The following is a 23,695-nucleotide window of genomic DNA, read 5'->3' as shown; positions in this document are numbered from 1 at the left end:
ACCTTGATACAATTAACGAAGTGAATTAAGATAATCTTTATCTCATTCAATTAGGATGAAATGATTAGCACAATTAACTATCAACAATCAGTATTATTATTGTTTCATCGTTACAATTAACAATTTTTCTCATTAAAATGATCATGATTTCATCAGAACTCCTCATGAACGGATATTCAAATCGACCTCGAACTATTTATCAACATAGACAATTATTGATTCACCATTTTGATTGATCAAATTGATTTGATTGGCATTTTAATTGTACAATTCTGTTTGTTGATTATCTTTACAGCTAATTAACATTCGTGATTAACTAATCAACACTTTTTGTTATGCTAAGATTGCATTTCTCTTCCGGTAGTATTTGTATTCACTACAATTTGTAACAATCATTTACTTTAATGGTTGATTATTGATTAAATCATATTAATATTTAGATTTAAGCAAATGCAATCAATTAACAGTTAGTCACAATTAACTTTTAATATGATTTACTTACAGTTTATCAATGATAATTAAACTAACCGATCAGTGTAAACATTGAAAGTTTATTAGACTTTGTTGATTGATAATTCAACAATTGATTAACCTTAAAAAATATATGAATCAGTTAATTGTAATCAATTTTGTGTCTCTAATGGTTACAAGATTTACTGATTAGCCAAAAACAGGAAATCTAATCAGTTGGTTGATTAAGTTTACTTTGGAAATAGAATCAAATCAATTGAATCAATATTAACAACAATTTGAATTCGATTCATCACCGATTTAATCAACTTAATTTCTCTTGATTAGTAAACAAATTGAGCGGAAAAAAGTTACAGGTCACGAAATAATCAACAGTAAATAGCCAACAATTTATCATGATTAACATCCTATTTTCATTAATATTAATCACTAATCATCATTTTCTGTGTTTAAATTGTTACAATAAGAAAGACAATTAATCTATTAATCTCTGTATACAATCATGATTGATTGATTGTTGAATTTATCTTATTGGATTAACTTGATAAGAATTAAAAAACTAATAATAATCAAAATAATCTTGCAGTTTAAAATTAGATTGTTAATCGAAACAATTAGTTGATAACTAACAATATTTAACTAATCATATCTGCTAATTGTTGGTTCCTTTTAGGTCCAGTGATTAATTTAATTGTAATCCAACCAAAGGATCAACTTAATAGACATTAATTAAGATTGATAATGATTATGATAATTATCATTTGATTGTAACAATAATAACATTGTAATTAGTTTTTGCATATTGTTCACAATGTGATTAAAAAATTTAATTTCTCACATTAAATTGTTAATCTAATCTGTTTAATCAAGATGATTAAATAATAATCCTTATTTGTGGTGTTAATATTTTGATAGTTAATCTCATCAGTTGGGTCATTAGTCAATCTTAATCACAATTAAAATAGTTAATCATGAGTACCAACGATTCTGTGTCAAGTCTTAATTGTGGTTTTAATTGTTTATAATTAAACTTTTTCCTTTTCCTTTACAATTACATTTAATTGTAAATCAACTTACATACAAATTCACACTCACAATCAAATTAAATTTAATGATCATTTCTCGTTGACAGTATTTCCCATTGATTTAAATCAATCTAATTAAGTTTCAACCAAACAACAACATCAACAACAATCAAATTAATTGTGATCAAAATTTTAATATCTCTTTTCAAACAATTGGCATTTTTATTACGAGATACATAAGATTAATTATACAATTAGTTGATTGTCAATGTGAATTATAATCTAAAAAAAGGTTTAATTGTTTACAGAAAATCAAATGATTAAAATGGTCACTGAATGAAAATGAAACCAAGTTAATAGTAAACAAAGTAATTAATTGATTGTGGATCAAAATTGTTACACATTATTGGGATGATTATTAAATGATCGTAATGAGAAATTTAATTGATTTGTTTTAATGGAAGAGAAAAAAACTTATTTAATTGTAATCAAAATACAAAACGAGAGATTTAAGCATGGCCGCAATTAGATTTGTATGAGCAAATGATTGATTACAGAATGAAATTGATGATCAAGATGAAGATGATGATTGAGGTGATTGAGATGATTAATTAATCATGATGATATTGATGATAAGCAATCGATGAGAAATTGATTGTTGATTGTTAATTATAATTGAAAATTGTTGACAGAAAACGCTGCTGGATGAAATGAAGTCGGCGACGGCATCGATAATTGTTGCATCGATTTATGTGATCGACCTGTTTTCGTTGAATACTCAGAGTATCTTTCCGGATCCGGAATTGGTACATTTCCAGGCATCAGCATAACAGGTTGAAGGTTCATTGATTTTCTGGTCCCATTGTCAGCGATGAAACCATTATTAACTTCACCTGAGAGAGAGAGTGAGAAACAATTAATTGTCATCAGTTAATTGTGTGAAAATTAAACTTGAAAAAAACAAAATCTGATCACTGAAAATAAACCGATCAATGATTTCCTATTGTTTCAATTGTTGTTATTGTTTAGTTTGATTGTTGGTGTATCATTTTCATGGGTTAATTGCTATTAATATGAATTGATCATTTTTCTTCATGTTTATTAATCATTATCATGATCAACTAATTTCTTTGTTTATTGGTTAATCAACTTTGATGATTTTCTTTTCTGGGTTAATTGTTTTGATTAGTTTTTTTCTCTTCTAAACTTTTTTTCTTGGGTTAATCACAAATAACCAAATTTTATTACAATCAATGATTAACTGATTGGTGATTAAAAATCTGCTAATCACTTGTTGGTTAATCATTTATGGGAGTAATTAAGTTTACCGTTGATTAACTGTTCATTTTAATTGTAAGTTTTTTAGTGTTTTTTTTTGTTTCAAGACCAAAGACCAGAATTGTTGATGAATTAATAGCAATTAAGTGATTCAGTTTTGAATAATTGAAATACTGTAATCAAATTGTAATTAGTAATTTACTTTGGCAGCTCATTAAATTGTTGAATGTTAACAAAAAATAAAACCGATCACAATTAAAATCGATTAATGAATTAATTGAATAAGTGGGAGGAGGAAATGATATCAATCAGTAGTTAATTGTATTGCAATCAGTTGATTGAATATAATCAAGATCAAGTAATGAAAAAAAATTTTGTTAAATTACAAACAATTAGATGTTAATTGTTACAAAGATCTGATCAAATGTTGACCTAATTGCAACAAGGAATCTTAATTGTCGTGATTTAAATGAAAAACAGTTGCTGTTTATGGTAAATTAATCAATTGGTGAATATGATTTAATATCTAAATTATTATTATTAATAATCACAATAAGATGATAATCAACTAATCAACTAAATCAGTTTTAGAAAGAAAAACTCTTCCTTTGATTAAATTAATCACGATTTACCAATTTAGTAGCCTCACGATAATCAAACATAATCAAAATGATTTAAACTCATTTCCCATAAAGTTATCATCCTGATTATGATTAAGATTTTAATCAAAGAGAATCAGTAAATTAATATATAAAAAATGCTCCTTGATAAATCAATATAAAGTTAATTGTGATACTGATTATGATTAGAATACAAAAAATAGCAAAATTTAAACTGTATCCCACCTTCAACAATCAAAACTGATTTGAATCCTTTTTCCTGAATTAAATATTGATACTGATTCACTCGTGATAATCAAACTGTGATCAGTTAATCATGATAATCATGCTGATTAACTTGGATTCGTGTGGATGTTACAATTGATAAACAATTTATGTAACTGTCTCAGCGGGATTTGTATCAATAGTTAATGATTAAGGCGGAATCGGAAGTGAAATTCAAGATAAACAAGATGAAGATGAAAACAAAATCGACAAGACAATATCATCCTCATCATCATCATCATCATCATCTTACTCATCCTACTTCATCATCATTGATTAACCATCTTCAAGATTGTTTGTTGTTTATCATCAATGTATTTGTTTGGGAAAATCATGTTGATTAAATGAACTTGATCAACATCAACGGCCAAGAATCAGTTGATTGTTTGTATTTCACTATTGTCTTGTCATCATCATCATCTACCTGAGCTTTTTTTTCATCTTCCTCCCTTTGGTAAACTATTATGACCATTTTTGTTGTTCAGACTGTAGTTTCACCTCAAGTCAATTGTCCTCATGATGATGATGATGATACTTAAATGTCCTGATATGGATTTAGATTGGATTTCAAGTGATTAAAGCTTAAGGGGATAATCAAGATGATGATGGGATAGGAAGTTAGTTTTTGTTTGTCAACAACAATAATCAAAAACTTGATCATCTTGTGGGTGTGAAGATGCTCATCTTAATCATCTTCTTGATCATCATCATCATCGTCATGATATAATTCATCATATATCATGTATTGAATTGGTTACCTTATGAAACTGGTTTGTTTTGGGTTAATTAATCATTTAATTAATCACAAAAGGTGATGCGATTGAGTTGATTACAATGATTAACCTCAAGATAATAAAATGATAAAACATTTACACAGAATTTTTAATTTAGTTATTAACAATCAACACCTATTAAGGTAAATTGTGATTAACTATTGATGTGGGCTCAAGTATTTCTAGCTCATTAATTATGACAATTGTAACCTTTTAATTCATTGATTAACATCAACAATTAAAACTCTTAAATTGATGAATTACAAACAAGCAACAATTTCTCGATGTTTTGATTTGTAGATTTAAATTGTTTGATTGATGTTTGATTATCTCCATTATAATCTTGTAACTTATGATGATTAACATTGAATTTTACAATAAAATATGAGTTTGGCATTTTAATTGTTAACAATTAAATAGATAGAGAGTGAAAATTGAAAATCGTAAAATGATTAATCTGATTAATTTGATTATTACATGATAATTAGTTTGATAATGATGACCTGTAAAAGGTTAATATATATTAGGGTTTAACGATTAATATTTTCTTATGGTAACTGATTGATTCAGTTGATTGTTGATTAACTGAATGATAATAAATGTTAATTCTACAATTAAATGAGTGAGAAATCAACGTGAGACTTAACATTTTTGTTCACAACTTTGTTCACTTTCATGGGCTGAACATGAAAAAAAGTTTTCGTTTTCAGATCAACAATAAACTCGGTAAACTTATTTTTCTGATAAAAAATTAAAGGTAAGGCTTAATGAGAATTAATTGTTGATTAACTAAATTGTTATTCACTTTTTAAATTCACCATCATAGCTTTTCGCGGTTTGTTGTTACTGGTGATCAACGTTAATCATAAGATAATTAGGTTAATCATGATTAAAAGCGGAACCAATTGAATATCATGATTAGAAAGAAAGACGAACAGAAAACAAAAAGTTTTTCGATATTTTCGAGGACTTTTTTTCTAGAACTTTTTTCCTTCTCAATCTCTCCTCTTTGGATAAGGTTAATTGCTATTGGAATTTAATTTAATTGTTGAGATTCATTCTACCGACAATTCAACGGTATATAAAAGTACACTGATTGATTACAATTAGACATCAACGGTAAATTTAAAGTAAATTGTTGTTCGAGGTTGATTAAACTTTAGAACTTTTTTTTTCACTATCTCTTGATTTTTTGGTGAAAGTCGATGAACTAAAATTAAGTTTAAATTGTTATACTTTTAGTTGATTGTTGATCATTTGATAAATTGTTATTGTCGTTTCTTGGTACAATCAGTTGATTAAACTTCCTCCTCAGGCAACAATTTAAGTTTAACTGGTGATGATGAACCCGGATTTACAATCTTAATTATCATTATTGATTCAATATTTGTATTACTATTTAAATGATACAATTAAAATTATTGTTAATGTTTGACAATTAATTAATTTGGTCCTTTCTTAATGATTGTCTTGGGATATTAATCATGATAATCTTTGATGATTCTTGATTGTTGGTGCCTTCAACAATCTAATGATTATAAAACTAATTAATCTCATAACAAGATCTAATTTGATCACTTAAATTAATTTAATTACGTTATTATTATGATTTGTCAACAAGTTGATTAACTTTGATTGTGTTTGGCTGGTCGCTGGAGTGTGTGTATGGGAATGTGAATCATTTTTGCTTAACTAATTTGTTTTTCAGGTAATTAACTCTAATTACACAATTAAAGTGTAAACAAACAAGCAATCAAGTAATTGTATCAAACGGATTTTGGGATAAACTTTTAACTTGACAAAAGGTGATAATATAAATTAGTTTATTTTGATTGTTGTGATTTTTAATCATGATTATGATGAAGATAATTTTCTTGATTGTTATTAGAAATTTTTTTCTCTCTCTCATCTGTATCATCATTAAGACTTATATATTAAATACTACACATGTATTATGTATATAAACCTGAATCTCAAACAATGATTACTAAAGGTAAAAGAAGAGGAAACAACATAATCAACAGTTAACAGTGACAATCAAGCAACAATCAGGTAATCATCATCATCATAAGTCCGGAAATAAGGTTCCCAAGCCAAAATTTTGTCACAATGGGAAGTTGATGAAGCAAATCAACAGTTAACCAACAATCATATCGATAACAATTCAATATCATCAAAGAAACAATTTAATCAGTCTTGCGTCAACAATTTGATAATTTGATCAACAATCATGAGAAAGTATTATAAGATTAATCCTCAAATAATTTCCCAATATTAATTATTATCTAACTTTCCAATCAAACTCTGATTTATATTTTAAATTGATCGTTGGATTTTTCTCAAATAGTGAGTGAGTGAGAGAGACTTTAATTGTGATTAAATTGTTTATCTTACCTTTGTAAACTGAGCCCGAACTGTTGAGATATTGATCGGGAAGCATTTTGACATATCGAGTGCCCAAAATGAAGGCCAATATTGAAAGTACAGCGCAATCGACGACCCCAATCATGGCCAAAATGTATGCCCATCGGATACCACACTGACCAGCGACATAATTATCGGCATCCCGGCCACAAACCTCCTTAATTATCGGAGCATCCCAGCCCGCAGGGAAAATCAATACTCCAGCAAGCATACACATCGCTAATTAATCATAATTTAAAATAGAGAGAGAGAGAGAGAGAAAAACAACAACAATTAGTGATTAAATTTTCAGCTGATTGATTTCAGAAACTTTGTAATAACTTGTAATGAATATTATCGTTATTATTATTGACATCAACTCTAATTGTAAACTTAATCGTTTAAATAATATATTTAGAATTGATTATAATTAAATCAATTTACTTAAAATCAGTCAACCATTTGATTTATTGATTATCATTGACTTGGCGTTAAATCAACTCGCTAACTGTATTCATCTTTATTGGTGGTTGATCAATTTAACTAATACTAAATTGTTAATCGTTTTCAATCAATGATTAGTGATTATTGATTTTACTTTTATCATTCATAAATAATCAACTTTCAATGGTTAATTTGATTATGATAAATGTACAATTAATTGTTGCTTTTTCCCTTTCAATTTGGGATTACAATGATTACCTTTTTTGATTTGAAACAAAGAATTGATTGTTTATCTAATTGTTATTAAATTTTCAATGCCAATCAGTTTGATTGTAAAACTTTTAATTCAAAATCATTTAGTAAATTATCATTTTTAATTGTTGGTATTGTTTTGTTTTGATTTTTAACCAAAAAGTAATCACGATTTTACTTGATTTGGTAATCATCTAATCATGATTAACAATTTAATGATTTAAATTTTTCTACCACTTTTGTTGTTAATTGTAAATTGTGAAGAAGCAATTGACCCCAAGTAATTAATCTCAACAATCAAAGGGAATTGTTAGTTAATATAATAAATAATTTAACTACGATTATCATTTGAACCCACATACTATTACCTTTTTTAAATTGTTTGATTAAATTGTAACAATAAGCAACCAACTAATAACCATAACAATTTAGATGTGGTCACAATTAACCAACATGAAAATTTGCTTCTTATATATAAATTATGATTACTTAATAGTTGATCAACTTAATTGTAGTGATAGATTTTGATATTAATAACGATCATGAACTTGAAAAAAAGAATCAAGTAAATTACAATTATTATTATCGAACTGAATTTAAAAATGATTGATCTCAATTATTTAATCATAACCATCTAATTAACAATTTACCGTTAAATTAGTGTACAATTGTAATGATTAAGTATCGAAAGTTAATCTTGACCATATAACAAATGATAGGCAATGATTGTAATCATAATCATAATCATCATCATCTTCATTTAAATTAAATCAGCTGATTGGTTAAGTTTTGTTACCAACAATTAATTAGTTTGAGATTTGTAAACTTGATTAACAATTATAAAGGTCCAATGGTCATCAGTTGATTAATGATAATTAATGAATTAGACAATAACCCGGTCATGATTAATCAACTAAATTTACTTGAAACAAGTTGACAACAATAACAATATAAGTTTACAATTAGTAAATTGTTGTTGTTGGTTGATTGTCACGTTTGTTAATCCTGGACATTCAAGATAATCATCTAATGAGTTAATTTAATCACAACCTTGAATTGTGATTGTTATATTGTTAAGATGATAATCAGACAATTCACTTTTTCCTAATGTTCACCCACGAAATGAATTAAATCAAATTAAATTTACTTTAAGCCTAATTAAATCCTCGACAAATCATCTTCATCTTCATCTCTTAATTTTAATTTACTTTCTTTATCCTTTTAAAAACTACAATTTTCCCACTCATTTAATTTAATTCATTGAATTTACCTTTACTACTCGTTGATTGTTACTCTTAATCATCATTAACATTGTTATTATATTGTTGACTTGTGCACTGGTTGGTTAGTTAATTGTTACACAATTGAGGAAAGTTATCTTTTTTGGTCTCTAACAATTTAGTTTCAATTATGTTTCAGAATTACCATTTGACCTGTCAACTAAATTAACTTTGATTGTCGTTGATTAAATTTCAATGGAGGATAATGATTAACTTTCAATGACAATTTTTCATTCTGATTGTTGCCAAGAAAAAGTTAATTAGTTTTGATATTGTTTCTGAAGATCATCATTACCATTAACCCTCAGGTTATGATTTAATTTTGGTTTATTGATTGTAATTTATTTAAATCATTACTATCGAGTTGATTGATTTTTTTTCTGTTGCTGTTGGTTAATCGATTAGCAGATTATATTAATAATTAGTTGATTGTTTATTTTTAATCACACTTTGGTTATGATGTTTATCATAATCACGATCATCTTGAGTTAATTGGTGTTAGTTGTTTGAAATTATTTTACAATTAATTATTTGGAAAACATTTGATTGAAATGATTAAGATACTAAGTTAATCAAATTGCAGCTTATTGATTGTTGTGATCAGCTTGATTGTTGATTACTTTTGTTTAAAGGTTAATTAGTTGATCACATTAACAGCAAACCTTTCATGATGTTGATTATTTGTTTTTGTTGATCAAATTGTAATTAAATCTGCCAAAATCAATCAAGAAATTGATTGAAACGATTGTTAATTGATCAACAAGTAAATTAACTGAATCATCATCACAATCAAATTTAATTTTCTATTATCAAAAAAAGCAAAAACAATTTACCAAAACAAACACATTGAAACAATCAAATCTAATCACCAAGCTCCAATTGTTAATATTGTTGTAGTAAATCAAAACAATTAACCAATTGCTGTATATGACGAGAATTGTATTTCTAAAAATAATTTTTTCGAGAAGTTTTTATAAGGTAATAGGTGAGGACATAGAAAGTAAACTATCAGATTTTGTCTTTGACGGTGATCGAACTGCTCGAAAGTGCAAATCATTCCTGTGGTAGTAATTGCATAATATTGTTAAGAATAAAAAATCATTTTTCAAACTGTATTTTATATGAAATATGAATATGAACTTGTTTTAATATCGATTGATTATCGTTTTGACAGGTCATACTTTACGATCTTAAATGTCCAATAATGATATCAAGCTGAAAATCATTTTTACTCAATTTAGTATGGTCTACTAACCAGTTCGTTTGTTTAGATCGATTGACTAAAGTGGACTTTTACACAGGCCACATTTACGATCGAAAATATCTCAACAATAAAAGATACAAACTATATGTTTATTTTGCCTACATTGTACAAAAAAAGGTTCTAGAGTTTGCAGACATCATGAGCTTGCAAAACATTCTGTTTGACAATTATTTCAGGCAAAATAGCTTAAGATAATCGCTCAGCATTAAAAATTATTGAAAAAATGTTTCAGCCTGTTTATATCTTGAATCTACGAGAAATTTAATTTCTTGTAAATGTGGCCTCAAAAGTTCACTTTAGTCAATCGATCGAAAATATTTAGAGACATATATTGAAGAACAAATTGAGTACCAAAAAATCATTTCAGCTTGGTTGTATTCTTAGTTGTCGAGATATTTCAGATCGTATGGCCATGTCAAAAGTCGATGTTAGTCAATGATCAAACAGACCAAGTTCATATTACATTTATCATAGAATTAAGTTAGAAAATGATTTTCAGCTTGGTTGTAATTCATTGTTGAGATATTTTCGATCGTAAATGTGGCCTGTAAAAAGTCCGCTTTAATAATCGATCTAAACAAACGAACTCAGATTGTAGTAGACTACTAATTGAGTACCAAAATGATTTTCAGCTATGTATTTTTTATTGTTGAGATATTTTTAGATCGTAAATGGCCTGAGTAAAAGTCCACTTTAGTCAATCGATCGAAAACAACCAAGTTCATATCTTTTATATTTTACTATATGAATTGAGTATAAAAATGATTTCAGTCATTATTCTTAGTTGTCGAGATAGGCTCAAACTTTTCTAACTCTTAAAATCGTAATTGTGTAGAATTGACTGTCGCAAAAAAAATTATTAATATTTTGAATCAGTATTATTTATTCTGTCAGAAAAGTTGTTTTCGTCATTTTATTCTGAGGCATTTTCCCTATTCTTTTGGTTCTCGTCCTTACTTCATCCATTTAAAAGTAATCAAGAAAAATGATAATCAAGATAAATGGTGATACAATTAACAATTATAAAAGTGATTGATGTAACAATTAAATTGATTCAAAAAATGATGAGCAAAACTGTAACAATAAGATGATGATTAACAAAAAACGAGATCAAATTATAATTAACAATTTGACAAGAAGCAATTTAAAGTCCGGTAGTAACAATTAACAATAACCAAGTGAATTTAATTACTGGATTAACTTAATCATAGAGTAAATTAAATTCAACCAACGGAGCTTAATTGTTATCCTAAATGTTTGGACTACAATCCAATGGGAGTACAATTAAATTTGCATCTAACAATCAATTTGAATGGCTGAACAATTTAACCGATCAGTTAATCAGTTGAAATTTTCTAGATCACGATTAAATCAAGAGCTAGAATTGAAGATTAATCCAAGAGATTAAAGTTAATCTGATAAATTTTGGATAAATTTGATTTTGTTTAATAATTTTCCCTTTCTAATTAATCATCATGATTGAATCTAATAACTGGATTAACTTTTTCATTTAATTTGCTCATTTTTTGGTTAACCTTTCAAAGTTTTTGATTGCTGGTTTCAACCATTAGTTGATTGTCAGTCTTTCAGATACAAACAATAGACGTTAATCATAATTAAATTGACAAGGAAAACCAAGCGATCAACATGATCGCTTTTCTGAATAATTTTAGAAGATGGAATCAACGAACATTTTTCTGTCTTTTTTATTGAAAATTTTGTCAACCTTAATTTAAAACAGAGAGTTAATTATCTTGATTAACTCAAAGTTTCAATATCCCAGGCGTGCGGTTGATAATTGGAAAACTTACATCAATCTGATACAATTTCTTTTCTTCTTCAATTTCTGGCTGCCTTTAACGTCATAATTCATCCTCTCTCTCTCCCTTTCTTTCTTTTCCATCTAACTTTATTAATCTAATTAATATTTTAATTTAGTAAATTTAACGTTTAATTTTTTCATTAATTAATAACTTTTGATTGACTTCTAATGGATTGGTTCTATTTTTTGTTGTTGAAGATTTTGTCTCTTTCTGTTAATATGTTTTCCATTCTGTTCAACCTTTAGTTTTTAAATCTTTAAAAATCAATCGTAATAATTGTTTGTTGATTAAATGCATTTAGAGAAGAAGAGGAAAAAACGTATCAACAATTTAGGAGGAATTAATAAATTGCTATTGAATTGATTTGGTAATTTAACTATTAAACACAACACATACACACTTTTGGTCCAATATATTAAATTGTTGATATATTATAATCAATTTAATCGAGGACAAGGTTGATTAAATTGTAAACAAAGGCAACAATTTATAAATTGTTATATCGGGTGTATGTATCTAAGGTTTGTTAATTGTTAACCAAATGAAAAAGAGTTGAAAGTTGCTGAATTAATCAGTAACAATTAGTATTTAATAGACAGTTAGTAGGGAAAGAAAAACAAAATCAAACAGTTAATCAAGTTGATTAAGTGATTAAAATGTGTTAATATCTGAATTAACTTGCTAATCTTTCCTGGAAACAATTTAAATTGTTTCCAAGTTAATAATTGTGGTCAGTGTTGATTATAATTGTTAACCCATAGATGACAAGATAATCATGATTTAAGTAAATTGTTTGACAATTGTTTCAAACAAGAGGAAAAGGATTAATACAATTAAGATGAGGTTAAAACATAAAATATAATTAATGATTAACTTGATGGTTATCGTTAACAATTAACATTGAAAATTGATTAACAGATATAAAATATAATATAAATTATATTGAATCAAACTCAAAGTTTGTTACAGTTTTGTTTCAAAGGTAAATAAGAGTTTGGAAAATTAATTGTAATAAATCTTAAACCACAACAACAATTAAGAAAACAGTGAAACCATCATAATTTAAATGGTAAAATTAAATAATCAAACTGCTACTGTAATTGTGATTGTAATTAAAAATGACATTGGGAAAATGAATTTGTGATTGATTAGATTAATGAATATAAAGAAATAAAAAGTTAATCCAAGTGACAAAAAAGTGAAAAGTACAAATTAATGAATTACAATTAGACAATGATTAAGTGATTAATCACTAATCTCTTAAGTGTTCCCAATGATTAGGAATAAAATTATGATTTAATTAAGTAAAATATTGATTATAAAAAATTGTTTCCATCGTTAATGTGGTTAAAGTTGAAGACGAAAATAATAATAAAAACAAATTCGAGGAGAAAAAAAGTTCTGAAAAAAGTTCTTGCTTCTTTTTTGGGTGATTAGCTCAGCATGGAACTGAAAGTGATATATAAAAGTGATTTTCTTTTACTTTTTACTTTGTGTACAATCAAACTTGAAATTACTCAGTTGAATTACTCAGATTCATTGAACTTACTTAGATTATCATTATTATCATCATGATGATTGGGTGATTCAATCATGAACAGTAACATGATGATACCGTTTACTCAATGATTAGTTGATTTCAACTGTTACTTAAATCAACTTTTCATGATTGTAAATATATTATACTGAATACGAATTGAATTAACTTAATCATTTGCCTTTTTTTTCATTGCATCGTATGTACCTCGCAGCGGTATTTGTTACTATATCTGAGATATCCAACAATTAAATTTAATCATAATAAAGAAAACATTAATCATATAATAACCATCACTGTCTACGGTCAATGTCGGATTAATCATAATCATCATGATTTTTGATTAATCTGATTCAATGAAACTGTTTTTCTTAAATTTAATTCTGTGTACATATAAATCATCATGGTATTATTATTATTATTATTGGGAATATAGTATTTATATTGTTAGTGTTAATTGTTAACCTAAATCATGGATTCAGTGAAAATGATCAATCTGAACAATATACTGATCCGATTGATCAAGAACAAATCAATGACAATCAAATGGACGTTTTCCCAATTTAAAAAAGAAATCAAATCAATTTTAAATTAGATCACAACTCGTATTAGTTTTTTGCTCACTTGGTTTTCAATTTGATTCTGTTGTTTACTGAGATTGAAATAAATTGTTGCTTGATTGTTACAATCAATGAGATGTTACTGTTGATCATATGATGTTGCCAGGAGTAAGAAAAATAAATGAAATACTTTCAGGAATAGATTGTGACCTGAATCGTATTGTAATCTTTACAATTACAATTAAATCAGCAATTTAATTTGTGTAACACAAAAGGGCAGCAAGAGGAAAAAGTTAATTGTCATTGGTGGATATTAATCATTGAGAGTTTCATCAAGGTGATGATAATCATCATTCAATTGTTAACCATTTGATCAACAATCAACAGTCAACAAAAATTAGGATAAGATAATGGGAAGATTTTTTTAATTGTGTATTTCAATTAACTTGCTATTTAGGATAATTTAAATTGTTAATTGTTACGAACTCTTTTTTTTTCAAGGGCACAAGAACAAATCTAATCGGGAAGAGTATTTTAGTTTAATTGTTAACATTTTTTCTCATAATTAGATAACTGAATTAAGAGATGATAAAATCATCATGAAAATGAAAATTCCGTAAACAAAACCTTGAATCTCAATAGGAAATCGTGTTATATCAAACCCGGATTCCCAAGGCTTAAGAAAACATCAACATGATTGAAAATCAACAGGTAATTCATGATAATCAACAACAATCGAGTTGATTATGGCTTAATTTCAGTTGATTAGTGAATTTGTATTAGTTTTACAAAAAGGTAAGGCAACAAAAAAAACAACAGAAAAGCCAAAAATTATCATCATGAGAGTTTATATTTAAAGAGGATAAGGTAAAAAAAGATGAAGAGGAAAATATTATCATCATCATCTTAATCACGGTTTATGTTGATTAAGCAAATTTCCAACAATCTAGAAACAAGGTCACCTAATTAGAATCATTTACCGTTACGTTAACACGTGTTAACCACATACGAAGTCCCAAAAGCACGTACTCATGTGTCCTCCTCATCATCTTCACAATTATCATCCAAAAAAAAAGTGATTATCTTGATCATCATCATCAATTACGATGATTAAATTTAAGGGTTGATATTGATTCTTAAATTGTTGTTAGTATTACTAAATGGATGAGGTTTAATTGTTAAACTTGATTGTGAAATGATGGTGATGATGGTGTTTTAGAGTAACAATTAAAATGATCGTTAATTGTTTATCATCATACCTTGATCTTATTAAGATTAATTTATCGGAAGTGCTCAAGGGAAGGTTAAAGTTAATCATTACAATTAACCAATTGAAAATTGATTTAATTCATTTTCTCAAATCAATCAACCTTCAACTTGAATATCTTTTGACTTTTATACTGATTGACATTAAGAATCAATTTGTTTACAATTAAATTTTTAATTGTTTCGTTTAAAATGGTTTTGTCATTAATCCTTTACTTTTTCTGGTCAAGGAATTTAAATATTTAAGTAACAATTAATTGATTATCATTTGTTTTTAATTTAATTGTAAAACTTTAGATACAATTTTACCTTGGTGTCAATATCTATTGACCTTTAATTAGGTTTTAATTTAGTAGTTACTTGAATAAATCACTTGATGATTTAGATTGTGATAATAGTTTCACTTTTGGTATATAAATAGTGAACACTAATTGTAAACAATTAACAGTTGAATATTAAGATCAACCCGATAAGATTAAGATTAATCAAAATGAGTGGATTTAAAATAGTAAACATTATAATCCAAGTGATTATCCTGTATTTAGTTTCTAATCAGTTTGTTAAATCAACTAATGTAACAGTGATTAGTGATTCATCATCAGAAAAGTTAATCGTTAACAATTTAACAACAATCAATACAATTCAACCAAGTGATTCAAATGTTGAAATTACAAGTAAATTGCTTCAATCAAGTGAGGGAAACAATCAATTAACAACACCATCAACAACGAGTAAAACTTTAAAATCAACAGTTGACGATAAATTGCTACAATTAACTGGAGATAATGACAATCAAGATGATGAATTTAAATTACCATCGATGGACATTGTGGTTAAAAATAAGTACGATGACCGGGAATGGTCACCTAAATCAATTGGAAAGTATAAGAAGCCCAATTACGATTGGAATAAATCAGCTGATGGAAATTGGAAAAGTTCAATTGACAAAGATCCATGGAAAATGATCAAAGCTCCTCAAGATAATTGGAAAGATGATTGGAAGAAGAAACCAGAACAATTAAAGGATAATTGGAAAGAAGAACAATTAAAAGATAGTTGGAAAAAATCGTCTTATCGTTACAATAAGAATCGGCAAAATCAACGAAATCGAAACAAACTTTATAAGGACGCAGCTTCGAAATGGTCTCGACCGGGTTCTGATTTGTTCAATTCTTTGGAAACAAAGTCACCGATGCCTCCCAGTGGACTTTACCATGGAAGACCAGTCCAGTTTAAGAAGATTAAGGACAACGGGTGGCGGTCTTATCCAACCAAAGACTATGATTCACTTCGGCAACTTATTAGAACCAAATATATGCCCATTTATTGGAAATATTGGAAAGGTCGAGGTCGAAAATATAATCGAAGACCGAAAAGATATCGATATTTTAAACGACGATACACTTCGAGTGACGACCTAAGAACTTCATTGTGGTTCGATTTTCTTGGACCGAATATGGGACAATGGAAATTCTGGCATCTTTTCGGCTCGGGAATCGACGCTTTCTGGCCTATGTACTATCATGATATCGATGACGAAGATACCGATGATATTGATGATGATCATCACTTTTGGTGATGATGGTAAATACTAATCAGCTGTTCAAAACTTTGATCTCAATTAAGTCAATTTCAATCAATTGATTTGTCTGAATAAAAAAAACTACTCGTTCAATTCAAATTAAAAGTCGATAAATAATCAATTTAATTCAATTATGTAAGGTAATTTCTCATTTGATTCTAATTGATAATCTTAATCGTTTTCAAACAATTAACTTTAGGGTACAAATTGATAAAATTTATCGTCTTAATTATTTCATTCACCTTTGCTGACCTTGCATCCATTATAATCAGAGGTTAATTGTTATGATTAAATCTAATAATACAATATATTAGCTTAATTTTTAGGATTTCTAAGTTAAATTGTTGCCATGTTTGTTTTTAATTGTGATTTAAATACTTGATGCACTTGAAGATAATCAGCAGATTAAATATTATATCCTCTTAATTTGATAATCATCTCACGTAAATTGTTGCAAACAATAATAAGATAATTAAATCAAGCACAATATTAATATTGTTAATCAACAAAGATAATAACAAACAGAGTTAATTGTTACAATTTAATACAAGAAAAATAGTACGAAAAGTAAAAAAAAACATAATCATCACCATGTACCAACTAAATTGTTGACCACTGAGATAATTAAATTGGACAATCAAATGTAATTAAAAATTAAATCTTAAGGTTAAGTTTAATCCCTTCAATTATAATTAACAATTACAATTGTTACCAAATTAATCTGAGCTAATTAATTGATCAGATGAATTTAAACTTGGTGATCAAGATCAAGTTTAAATGATTTGTTTTGATTGTGTAATTTTCAAATTTCTGGTTAATTGTTGCAATGAAAATGAAGTGAAATTTTTCCTTGAGAAAGTTGATTGTTACATGAAAAGTTAATTCACTTCAAGTAATTTAAAACTACTGATCATCATCATCATCATGTTGATTATATGGTGACGATTCTGAAGGCTTAGGAAACAACAACAACAACAACAATCAGTTAATCAACTGGCAAATTAACGGGAAAATTTAAGTTACATGGTAAAAGTTGATTCGTTTTTCAAAAGTTCATTGAGTTGGTATATCAACTTGAGTTAATTGTAGTTTTTATGATTACTGTTAATGATTTGATTCCAATGAATTAACTTTCGCTTTTATTCAAGTTATTGTTTCCTAATTAACCTTGAGTAGTAGATGATTTTAATTGTGCTTTTTTAACCATTTTTTGTTCATATTAATTGTTGCTAATCATCATCACCCATTAAAATGGGAACAAAGCAATTCTAATCAACACAACTAGAGATTAGTTAATCACGATTATATTGATAATGGTAAATGCTGGTCAATGGTCACTTTCTGATCGTAATCATCATTAACGTTAATGGTGAAGAAAAAACAAATTAATAGTAATCATTATGATACAACAATTAACTCTGACCAACAGTTATTTTCATTGTTTTCATTAAATTATCATTGTATTTATAAAATATAATATTTTTCCAAACACTGACAACAATTAAAACTTGATTAGGTTGATTAAAATACGTGATAATGATTAAATTTGATAATATTAATCATTGATTGTTGAATTTGATTTGGTCATCAAATGTATTCATTGTTAATGAAAACTTCAATTGATGATTAGATTTATTTTGCTTTTTCGCCTGAAAAAATGAGTAATTAAAGATAATCAAACAATTTAAACAACAAACAATCAATTGATTTACAATTAAGGATGTAAATTGTATAATCTTTCAACAATTTAGTTGTAAGTGTTAATTTAAATTGGGTGAGGTTGTTGTTGATTTAAATTGTTGGTTAAGATGACGATGATTATGATGAGCGAGTCAATGAAAAGTTAAATTGTTATCATTTATATTAATTGAATTAGTCGATGATTTTTAAACCAGTTTCAATTGTATTTACTTTAATCATGATGATTATTATTAACGTTATGATTTAAATAGCTAATTGTAGGATTTGTTCAGTTTTAATTGTTTACCTTCCGTCTTTTGTTGATTGTGATGGTTTAAAGGGACAATTAAAGTAAACTTTGATTACTTTTGTGATGATCGTTTTTTATTATGAAAAATTATGATCATCATCTTAATCATCGTCAACACAATTAACTTAATCAAAAGTCTTTTGTGTCATTGTTAACATTTAAATTAAAAATGAATTTCAATGTAATTTATATAATATCATCATCTTCATGATAACATCATGATTAAGTTGATTATTATGATTTTTTATACGGAAGGTTAATTGTTTGAACTGACCAAGGAAAAGATAAATGGGAATTACAATATAAATCTATTGATGAAAACAAAAGGAAACAGATTAACAATTAGGAGATCAATTGGATAATCAAGGAATTAAGGAAACAATTAAATCAATTTTTCTATCCAGATTAATATTAGATTAACAAGAATAGGAAAATTTTGATTGTAAATCTTTACGGAAATTTGGATTATCACAATTAAGGGATCACTTTTGTCGAGGTAAATTTGGTTTAATCAATTTAGGGAAATATAATATTATTATTACAATTAACTAATCGATTGTGTTAACCATGATAATATCAATAAGGTTAGCGATTGTTACAATTAAGTTGATCATCTGTGAATGAATTATTGTAATTTGATGAAAGAAAAAAATTAATTGATGATAAACAGGATGAAGATGATTAAGAGAATCGCGAGAAATCAAATTAACAGGTAAGATTAAATTGCTTCAAGCCTTAAGGTCAATCAGGTTGAAATAATTTCGCTTCCCCATTGACCTGAGTACATTATCTGGATTAACTGATTGTTAGGGAATCATCTTGATTAACTTTTCAATCAATAATGATTAAAACTAACGATTATGATTATGATTATTATGGTGATGGTGATATTGATTAAGTGGAAAAGGAAATCAAATTAAATCAGTTATCATTATAATTAGTAAGTATTTGGAAAGCAACGCCTTGAGAGGATTGAAAAATCAACTAATCAAAATAGTGATTAAAGTAAATCAAATAATATGACCGGAGGCAAAACGTTAATTGTTGATGAGTATTAAATGACGATTAATATAAATTGCTGGTTAATCCTATTCATTGGATATCAATGATTAACTGAACAAGTATTGGAAATAATTTTTACAAGAATTGAAAAAAAATAAAACCTAATCATAATTATCTTAAAATAATAATAATCAATAGATGAAGATGATTATTGATTGATAGTTAATCAATAAACAATTAAATCTCATTCATCTCATTGATTGTTGAATAACTTATTCCGATGGGAAAATGAATCTCATTTTGATCAACAAGAATCAAGATTCATGAGATGAAACTTTTTTCTGATTAGATTGTGATATTTAATTTCTGCAAACAAAGAAACTGTTTAATCACAATTTAACCTGGTAATTATCATCTAAATTGTCCGGAGATAATCTTAATTTCAAGCCGTTTATCATGCAATGTTTAGTTAATCATCAACACAATTAACATCCGCAGACGGATTAATCAAAAATAGTTTGTTCCAGATTCAAGTTTAATCATATTCTCATTTTTTTTATATAAATATCGTTGATTGTGATTCATTTGAATGTGTTGTTATTAGAAATGATGTTGATTACTACAATTAGATAACAATTTGATTCTTAAATTGTTGTCAATTTACAACTTCCATTGAAAACGATCATTATTTTTTCTTGGACAATTCAATCACTTTTTTTTCACCTTAAATTAAATGGTTAATTTTTAATTGTGTTGAAAAAAAAAGCTTTTGATTATCATTGTGATGATTAAAACGAAAGATAGAAACTAATTTGAGTGATTTAATCCTAATTGTGATTTATAGCAAATCTATTAATAGCTTTTGGTGTTAGCAATTAACTTAAAGGAAACAATCGTCTTCAATTATAATCAATAGATTGACAATTGATTTTTTTTCCTTGATTCAAATTATTGATCATCTTTTTTTTGGTTACTCTTTAAATCATCAACTTGATTTGATTTGATTTGATTTACTTTTCATTAATTTGATCTAGAATGGGATTAATAGGTAAGGTGGCAGTTAATTGTTTCTAATCCTATTTTTAGGATTAAAAAGGTTAAATCATGTTAACAATTATCCAATTTTAATTGTAATTCAGTTGATGAGTTGAAAAATTTATGGAAAGTGAGAGTTACATTATTGTTTGATTGTTATCAGTTAATTAGATTACTATTATTATGGTAACATGATCAAACCAATTGCAATCAATTCTTGACCCATAAGCATTTAAATCAACTCGTTAATTGTGTAACTATTTATCAATCAAATGAAGATAATCGTTAATCATTTGCATGGATAAATATACATGTTGGTATTAATTAAGAACCGGGATAACAATTAGAAGCACATTTATGAATATGATTAACGATATTAGGAAATTGTAATCTAACCTTAACTTCAGGAAAACTAAATAAACTTTCAATTGAATTATAATTACAATTGAATGGAAAGCTGAAAATTTTTCAAACAATTGAACATTTTTCACATTAACAATTAGATTTAATCATAATCATAACCACTTGATTAAAAATAAATCAACTTAATTTGATAATATCATCACTTTGTGTATACATAATATCCTATTTAACAGCAGAAGGATATGAAAGTTATCAAGAGTTAATTGTTATAACAATTTAAATGTGAAAACAAATCAACATTAAGTAACTTGATCATCTTAATCAATATATTGAGAAACATTATGATTAACAATTAACAATCTAAATTCAGTATTCTATATACAAGGTTGTGGGCTTAATTTTTGTGTGTGAATGATATTGATGAAGAATTAAAAATAATCACAAACAATTGAGATAAATTGTTGTAACAATTAACTTGAAATGAGATTAAGAAAAAGTTGTTGAGATTTACAAGTAAAGCGAAAGTTTTACCCTGAGTTTGGGTAATTTAATACGGGCGACAATTAAATTACAATTAGGGTTGTTCATGTCAATGATAATGCTACTGATTAATGAGAAATTTAAATTGTTACTTACAATTAAAGGCTTGAAGCCAACCACAGATATGGAAGACAGTTGATGAATGAAGGAAAAAGAAGAGGATAAATGAACATAGACAAAGGCTAATGATGACCACCGATAGTCCGACAAATACTGTCGCCGCTCTGAAGGCTGGTGTGGGTATTGAGCCGATGTCATCTAGTCGACCTTCACAGATTAGATCTTGACCATCTTGAAGAAGACGACACGACCTCCAAAGGCCAAAGTAACCGGTCCCCTTACTGGTCTCGGTGTCCCCGAGCCATTGGGGTTGAACGAAGACTACAAAGTTAATTATAGCGTAACACATGGTGAAAACTGCCCATAGAACTCCGATTGCTCGAGAATTTCTCAGATAATTGGCCTGGAAATGGTAGTAATTAAAATGTTCCGGTGTTCCTGGGTCATATAAGATTCCACCGGGGCTTCCGTTCCGTTTACTTGGATCCATTTTCTGTTGATGATTCTTGGTTATGGTTCAATTGTAAAAGTCTTTTCTTCAAGAGAAAACAATACCTTCGCTTAACAAGGTAACTGATTGTAATGATTTGATGACAATCAATTAACAAGGATTGTTAATCTTATTTGAAAGTGTCAACTAATTAATTGTCAACAATTTAATATCTAAAACAAAACACAGAGAGTGACGATGATCAGGTTACTATTAATGTAAGGATTCCGTTGATTTCCTTTGTTTTTGATTAGAAGGTGAAAAGTTTTCATCACATAACCAATTAGAATTGATAATCTACTTATTCACTTGATGAACAATTGGTGTTGACAATTAATCAGGTAAATCCAATCAATGGTTGACAATTAATGTTAATTGTTAGTCCAAAATGGAGGTTAAACTTTCACAACGAAAACACCAAAAACTAACTACAAACAAGCAAATTAAAGGTAAGAAATTGTTTGTCTGTTCAACTGTTGAACAAGATGTTGTGTTCTGTTGTTGTTGATGGTGAGATGATGATGATGATGATGGAAAATGGAAGATGGATGATTGAAGATTAGGGAGATGCAAAAGTTCAGGTAAAGTTGTTTGTTGACTTGATCAACAATCAACAATTAACAAACCGGTTGGTTTAATTTTCGTTGAAATTTTTTACCTTTCACCCTACGAGTCGCCATCTATTGGTACTAATCATTAGCTTAAATTGTCCGTCTAAATGTTTGGGGAAAAAATTAATCATCACTATTTAGTTGATTGGATAATGTGTGAAAATTAAAGTAAGAACATATGATTCGTTGGTAAATCAAGTCAATGGTAAATCAATTACCAGTTAGATGTCAAATGGTTTAATTGTTGACATTGATTCTTGTTTATTTTTTTGTTCAAGAGTCACAATTATCTAATTTATTGTAGGCTTAAAATGTCAACAGATCCATCGTTTAATTTGAATTCTATTGATTCACCATCGATTCGACCTTCATTTCCTTATATTCCGCCATATGGATCGTTTCATAGCCCATCGAATATTTTTCAACCATCAACACCACAACCATTGGGAGCTCCAGTCTGTCTAAGTGTCGAAGATTTTGTACAATTGGTGGTTCAGAATTCGAGTTATTATGAACCGAGATATGGGCCAATCTATTCGAGTCCATCGATCAATCCTCTTCTCACATCTAGAACATTATCAACAGGCTTTTCTAGTTATTTGAACGCTCTCGAACAAGCATCTCAAGCACCGACTTATATAAACGATTCTGGTCTTATTGAACAGCCTCAACTTTTCCCCACAATCTCAACGACCTGTCCACACCCTCAGAGTTTTGGTCCAGTGCCAATAAACCAACACTTATCATTACCACTTTTCTCGA

The 23,695-nt window shown here is 27.5% G+C and overlaps 1 protein-coding gene across 1 annotated transcript; it reads right to left on the bottom strand.

The window, feature by feature from the left end:
* Positions 1–1,694: 1,694 nt before the first annotated feature.
* LOC128387237 (LHFPL tetraspan subfamily member 3 protein-like) lies at positions 1,695–22,917 on the bottom strand. The gene is made up of 3 exons (XM_053346424.1): positions 21,869–22,917; positions 6,826–7,074; positions 1,695–2,389 (listed from the first exon to the last, which is right to left on the bottom strand). Exons 1-3 carry the CDS (start codon positions 22,320–22,322, stop codon positions 2,166–2,168), a joined length of 927 nt encoding a protein of 308 aa, XP_053202399.1. The 5' UTR covers positions 22,323–22,917; the 3' UTR covers positions 1,695–2,165.
* Positions 22,918–23,695: the final 778 nt, after the last annotated feature.

The sequence above is a fragment of the Panonychus citri genome, unplaced genomic scaffold (assembly GCF_014898815.1).
Source record: "Panonychus citri isolate SS breed McGregor unplaced genomic scaffold, ASM1489881v1 Contig00077, whole genome shotgun sequence".
NCBI classification, from domain to species: Eukaryota; Metazoa; Arthropoda; class Arachnida; order Trombidiformes; family Tetranychidae; genus Panonychus; species Panonychus citri.
This window is presented reverse-complemented; position numbering and strand designations above follow the sequence as displayed.

Bases quoted from the DNA above. Each gene is read 5' to 3' on its own strand.
- LOC128387237 (XM_053346424.1), bottom strand. From the start codon at position 22,322: ATGGATCCAAGTAAACGGAACGGAAGCCCCGGTGGAATCTTATATGAC. The intron at 7,075-21,868 runs GTAAGTAACAAT...ATGATTAATTAG, and splicing joins TTGGCTTCAAGCCTTTAATT to CGATGTGTATGCTTGCTGGA. The intron at 2,390-6,825 runs GTAAGATAAACA...TCTCTCTCTCAG, and splicing joins TTCGGGCTCAGTTTACAAAG to GTGAAGTTAATAATGGTTTC.